This window comes from Delphinus delphis, chromosome 1 (genome assembly GCF_949987515.2).
Source record: "Delphinus delphis chromosome 1, mDelDel1.2, whole genome shotgun sequence".
NCBI lineage: Eukaryota > Metazoa > Chordata > Mammalia > Artiodactyla > Delphinidae > Delphinus > Delphinus delphis.
Window position 1 is genome coordinate 88,142,680 of NC_082683.1, and position 6,981 is coordinate 88,149,660.

The 6,981-nt window shown below is 47.7% G+C and overlaps 1 protein-coding gene across 1 annotated transcript; it reads left to right on the forward strand.

Annotated features, from left to right (window-relative positions):
* The first annotated feature begins 2,444 nt into the window (after nt 1–2,444).
* On the forward strand, nt 2,445–6,352 carry GPR88 (G protein-coupled receptor 88). Its single transcript, XM_060006416.1, has one exon. The coding sequence runs from the start codon at nt 3,251–3,253 to the stop codon at nt 4,400–4,402; it is 1,152 nt and encodes a 383-aa protein (XP_059862399.1). The 5' UTR covers nt 2,445–3,250; the 3' UTR covers nt 4,403–6,352.
* The last annotated feature ends 629 nt before the right edge of the window (nt 6,353–6,981 follow it).

Sequence of the window (6,981 nt, forward strand, 5' to 3'; positions counted from 1 at the left end):
TGTGGGATCCTCCCGGACCGGGGCATGAACCCATGTCCCCTGCATCGGCAGGCGGACTCTCAACCACTGTGCCAACAGGGAAGCCCTTGTTGGGATAATTTAAAGAAGAGATGATGTTTGTCTGATACCAGGTAGTGGCAAAGTGAATAGAGATCAGTGAAAAGATAAAAAAAAATTAATATGGTAGAATGATGACACTTGGTGATTGATGGATATCAGGAGTAAGAGAGAAAATAAGGAATCAAGGGTAATAGCTAGGATTCTGACTTAGGCACCAGGATACTGGCGATACTGGTCACTGAGAACACAGGAGAAGGAGGAACTGATTTGGAAAGAAGAGGAAGGGATCAGTTTTGGACATCTGGGGTTTGAGATACCCATAGGTTAGCCATGTGGACATGTCCAGTAGGCAGTTTTATATATGGGCAGACCTTTGATCAGTTGGAAAGTGTCTCAGTGGTGAGAGCCAAAAGCAGTGTGGGGTGGGCATTCAATGCGAGCAAAGGAAGTAGAAACAGAAAGCGAGCACTTTTGCCAGGAAAGGGAGTGAGCTGTGTAGGCACCTTGAGAAGGAGGTGAAGTGCAGGGAAACTTTATCGGATTGCAGTGAAATCAGCATTTTTGTAAGGCCAATGGAAAGCAAGCAGTGGAGAGTAGAGAGATTGGGTCAGCATCAGAGGGCATAGTTCACAGAGCAAGTTCCTGCGGGGGTAGGAGGAAAGAGATGCTAATGAAAACTATTTACTGACTCACCATGGAAAGAAATGAAACCATTTATACACACATCCATTCGCTGATTCACTAACAAGTATATTAATTATAATTGAGTGCTGTTTTGATGCTGGGAATAAGATAGAAAAAATTCCCACCCTATATTATGTAAATGCAGTAGCTTAAAACAAAAACAAACCCCCAAACAAACAAAAATTTGTCCCTTTCCAGGCCAGGGCTAAAGAAGGGAGGGTCTTGGCAGAAGTGTGTGACTGCAAGGCATCGGAGTTCCCCAGCAGGGGCTTCGCTCATTCCACGCAAGGCAGCAGCTGGGACCAAGGACCTGAAACTTGAATCCTTCCCCACCACGTGAGAGGAAATTTTTATTTCAACAAGTTTTAACTATAAATGATTAGAGGGATCTCTTGCAGGCTTGCTGTGCTTGATGTACTCAAAGCCTTAAGACAAATAACAACAGATAAAAGACACTGGCAAAAAATCCCCCGACTCAACTATCAGATACCACTTAAATGGACCAAATCCACCAAGTCCTGCTTTAGTCCTACCTCCTCAGAGTTGTCATTAACTAACCCTGTTTCTGAAAGAGAGAGAGGGAAGCAGAGAGCAGAGGAGGTGCACTTTGTGCTTCATCCTGAATAGACACCCTCAGGGACAGACTGGAAAAAAACTGCTGCCGTGTGACCTGAGACTGACTACATTACATGTTAGACGGAGTAGGTATATTTCAGATGTCAGACTAGGGTGGAGAAATGTCACATTTATGCATGAGGATTCATAGAAAGTTCGAACAGAAAGGGCCTTGGAAGTCACTGAGTGAAACTTCTTATTTGACAAGAGTGAAATGATCCATCCCAAGGCCATTTATTTGGTGGACATCCAGCTTAGAACCCAGGTGTCCTGAAACCCCACCTAGCATTTTTTTCTATTATGCCGTATTACCATATTCTATATTGAGTTACATTTTCAAATAAATGATTTTCCTGGTGAAAAATGATTTGTGGGAGGTGATGACTTTTATGAAAAATTTCCCATGTGGAAGATTCCAACTTCAGACTGCAAATCTCTATCTAAGACAGACCACAAGATTAAAAGTTCTGCAGTAAAGAGACAACTTTGCCCCTTAAACTGTGTAACATTCAGGGCCCTTGCTTTCCCCCAGATACCCACTTGTATTTAAACTTCTGACCATGTCATTTTTACCCTCAATTTCATTACTGAAACAGAAGCCACCCTCTAGAAAGGAGTTTGATGATGAGAAAAAAACTGAAATTATGATTGAAATTAAGACTTGGAGATTTTGTGTGGATAATGACCCATGTCCCACCTTACCAAAGAAAAAGTGAATTTCAATTAGAATGTAAGTTCTCCCTGAAAATGTGGGATGGAAGAGATCAGTCGTAGGTATTAGGAGTATATTTATCTCTCAGAAAAACTCACCCCCAGGATGCATCAGACTGGGATGAAATACATTGGGGGTATATTAAATTTTATTCTAGCATTGATGGAAGGAAAAAAAAAGAAGAAAAGAAAAACGAAGCAAAGTGAAAAATAGGGTGATTGAGAGACTGAGAAAAAACAGAGAAACTTGTTTAATGACAGCACTTTCTGAGCAAGATATTTTTCTTCCCTTTCACAAGTTAGAAGCTATTGAATAATTCATGCAAGTGTGGAAAGGCTGCCTTTTCCCTGCGTGATGTATAACTGAGCAGGAGAGCGCTTCGAGTGGGTTCCCCTCATCAGCCACCACTCTTGCTTCTGAGCACGGAGTGCTTGCTCTCCTCTTGAGCTGAGCTTCTGCTTTTGCAGCCAAGCATCCTTGCTGCTGCCGCCTGACTACCTGCCCACCTGCCTGGGCTTGCAGCCTGCCACTTCACTTTCTCCAGCCCTGCTGCCAGCTGAGAAGTCTCCCTGCAGCTGCTGGTTTCTGCCTAGGGCCATGTGCGTGGATGCTGCATTGGAGAAGGAGGCACTTGGCTCCTGGCACTGATCCCAGATGAGTTTCTCCTATTGATTTCGGGACCACAGATGCTGCTGCTGAGGAGATATTTCCTGGCATCCCTCCCTCTGCTACTGCCAGCTAAGGACCAGCCCGAAAGTAAGATACCCCCAACCCCTTTCCCCTGGTATTTTCCTCAGGTGGGATATCTCTGCTTTCTCCTGGAAACTGGGGGCTCCATCTGCCATTCCCGTGTGTGTGTCTATGTGTGTGTTTAGGGGGAGAAGAGGAAACTGTTCTCTGTATTGCTCTGTCCTAGGGCTTCCCTGGTGCTTGCTGAATGTAAAGAGGCCCTTCGCCTGGCACTAGAGACACTTCCCAGGCAGGCACCTGTCGTTTGCCACCCCCGTTCTCCTAGAGCTCCCTCTCTCCCCCTCCCCCAGCCCATTATTCTGCTTCAGCCTTTTGTGTCGGTGGCAGAGGGCTGAAGGGATGTCTCTGCCCTCTCTGCAGGCGGGTGTCAGGATGCGCCGCGCTGCGAGAAGCCGACGCTAGCCAGAGAGGTGTGAAGAGTTGGCCAGAATGACCAACTCTTCCACGTCCACTTCCTCCGCCACCGGGGGATCGCTGTTGCTGCTCTGCGAGGAAGAGGAGTCGTGGGCGGGCCGGCGCATCCCCGTGTCCCTCCTGTACTCAGGCCTGGCCATCGGGGGCACGCTGGCCAACGGCATGGTCATCTATCTCGTGTCGTCCTTCCGAAAGCTGCAGACTACGAGCAACGCCTTCATCGTGAACGGCTGTGCCGCCGACCTCAGCGTCTGCGCCCTCTGGATGCCACAGGAGGCGGTGCTCGGGCTCCTGCCCGCGGGCTCTGCGGAGCCCCCTGGGGACTGGGACGGCGCCGGGGGGAGCTACCGCCTGCTGCGGGGCGGGCTGCTGGGCCTCGGGCTCACCGTGTCCCTCTTGTCCCACTGCCTGGTGGCCCTGAACCGCTACCTACTCATCACCCGGGCGCCCGCCACCTACCAGGCGCTGTACCAGAGGCGCCACACGGCGGGCATGCTGGCGCTGTCCTGGGCACTAGCCCTGGGCCTCGTGCTGCTGCTCCCGCCCTGGGCGCCGCGTCCCGGCGCCGCGCCCCCGCGCGTCCACTACCCGGCGCTGCTGGCCGCCGCGGCGCTGCTGGCGCAGACGGCGCTGCTGCTGCACTGCTACCTGGGCATCGTGCGCCGCGTGCGCGTCAGCGTCAAGCGGGTCAGCGTCCTCAACTTCCACCTACTGCACCAGCTGCCCGGCTGCGCCGCCGCCGCCGCCTTCCCGGGAGCCCCTCACGCGCCAGGCCCGGGTGGTGCCGCGCACCCGGCTCAGGCCCAGCCGCTGCCCCCAGCGCTGCACCCGCGGCGGGCGCAGCGGCGTCTCAGCGGCCTGTCGGTGCTGCTGCTCTGCTGCGTCTTCTTGCTGGCCACGCAGCCGCTGGTGTGGGTGAGCCTGGCCAGCGGCTTCTCGCTGCCCGTGCCCTGGGGTGTGCAGGCGGCCAGCTGGCTCCTGTGCTGCGCTCTGTCCGCGCTCAACCCGCTGCTCTACACGTGGAGGAACGAGGAGTTCCGCCGCTCCGTGCGCTCCGTCCTGCCCGGCATCGGCGACGCGGCGGCTGCCGCCGCCGCCGCCGCCACGGCTATGCCTGCGGTGTCCCAGGCGCAGCTGGGCACTCGCGCCGCAGGCCAGCACTGGTGACCCGGGCAGGGCGGGCGGGAAGCGGAGATTCCCAGCATCCATTGCCCTTGGGCACCACCGCCTCCTGATCTTGGAAAGCATCCCCTGCCTGAACGAAGACTCCTGCGGGTGAAGCTCAATAATATATCGGTGCGAAGATTTCGCCTTCGACCCCAGTGGGATACCTGAACCGAGGTTTCCGTATACATGGGGTCCGCGAAGTCATTTTCGACGGCCACCTGATTTTTACCTTTTGTTTGCGTGTTTTGGAGAAATCCTAAAGTCAGAACACCGGGAAACTTCAGGAACTTGCACACTGACATTTTGAAAGAACCGGTTAATTTCTTTCAACACAGTTTTGGGAAAACAGCTTTGATAACATAATTACCATTCCCACCTTCATCATCTTATAATATATATGAAGCGCGTTGAGTGTGCATGAGCCAAAGGAAATAATATTGAAGGAAATAATATTTATGAAGCATTTTAGAAAGTAACCTACCTTCGATAATGCTTCTGCTATAACTTAGCCTTTGTATATTAACCTGAAGAATGAAGCCACAGATGTGCACACCAGTATGAGTTGCCATTAAGACCTTAAGCCCTTTATTTTTAAAAGGGTTTTTATAAAGTAAAATCATTCGCGAATGAGATAGCATCTTAGCCAGTGAGGGGGAAAACCCCCAGATTTATTATTTTACACCGCCCCCCCCCCCCCCCCCCCGCCCTTTGCACTTCTAAGACTGAAAATCGGCATTGAGTGTTAAAGTGACAGATTTCCATTGTGCTGATTGATGGTCTGAGCCAGCTATGGAATTTTGGAAAACATAAGGGGGCTATCTATTTTAGGTACCACTTTCAGGTTTTCTATAGCATGCACATTAGTTGCTACCCTCATTTTGTCATCAATTTACCTGCCTTATGAGTGTGATTGCAGCTGTGAACATTCTGTACTCTAATGGTTGCTAAGGAGAATAAGTCCTTCTGTTTTCTCTTTAACATTTAAAATATCTCAATGCACATGAAATAATTAAACACTAATAATACCATGACTGCATAGCTAATATTAACCTCTATTGCATGCTCTCCTAGATGCTAGAATTTATTGGGCATGTGGTACTAAAGCAATACCCATTTGACAAGGACATTTTACTTCTTCCACACACCAGAAGAAGTGGCCATCAATTATTTGAAAAGAGACACAGAGACACCTCTGGCTACCTAGAGTTCTTCTTGTCTTGACCCAATTTATGAGAAGACTCCCAGGTGGGACTTTATCTTGCAAATGAACCACAGTCAAGATGGATCAATAATATGATTTGGCTCTGCAAAGCCAACTGTGCTCTTTTTAGGGTTTAGACAAGTCACACATTAGAAAGTAACAGTGTTTTTTTATGTATTACCACGACACTTACCATTAATATCATATCTGTTAAAGAAGGTGTAATAAACTCGGTTATATAAAATGAACAGTTCAAATGGGAATCTGTTCTAAAACATATGATTTGAGGCTTGCCATTTTCATCTCTGGTTTACTAAATTTATTTAGAAATATTTGAAATGCAAAATTGTGTGAAATCACTTTAGCAAATAAAAATGAGAGTAAAGTAATAAGATACTCAGCTATCAGCAATTCTGACTGTTCACTACATCAAATCTGGGGCTGAACAGCCTCAATTAACTGTGTAATTCAGGAACCAAAACAGCTTGCTTTGTTGGCCTCCTGGACATTTATTTGTAAGCCAGGATAGTGGGAACACTTGTGTGTTTGAATAATTATGGGAGTTGCAGGAAACTTTGACATGTTTGTAGAAAAACAAAACAAAACAAATGTGTTTATTACCAGTAATAGATCAGCAGTCATTTTATTAATCTATCCCCTTTGTGCATGCACCATTTCTCTCTTACTAAGGTTTCATCTGTTCCCATTTTTCTTGATTCAAATATTTAATTAAAGTTCAGACAACTATTCCTCCGAGTTTTTTTCTTCGGTCTCTGATCTTCTTGCATACCTCCTCGAGAACGCTGAAGCAGATGACACTGTATCCCGAAGCACTGGTGATGAAAGTAATTTCTTTGTTCTGGCTTTATTTAATTTTACTTTTAGTTTCTAAAATTATTTCTACCTTTTATAACTAAATAGGATCCACATGCCAGCATTGAAAAGAAATAGGTGTAATTTCCTTTTTGTAAGTATAACTGATTTGGGGAATAGGCTGCAACAACAGAGAGCTGAATTTTTTTGGGGGGGGCTGGGGGATGCTTGTCTAAATCTCTATCAAAATCTCTATCAAAAAGGTCTTCTTTTAATTAGGCCTTTATCCATGTTTCTCACTGTGGATGCTACTGACGATTTTTCCCGCTATTCCTATAAACTGTTGCCAAGCCTATAAACTTAGCTTTTCAAGTATCTGATACCTTGCAGTGTTTCTGGCTAACACTGAGAACACCTTATGCTGGTTCAGTGCCAAGTGGGAGAACTACTTCAGGTTGTATTTACCGGTAATTAACTCCACAGGACTGATTCACTTTAAATTTCGAAGTAGCAATGATGTTTCTAAAAATGCCTTACTCGCGGGCTTCCCTGGTGGCGCAGTGGC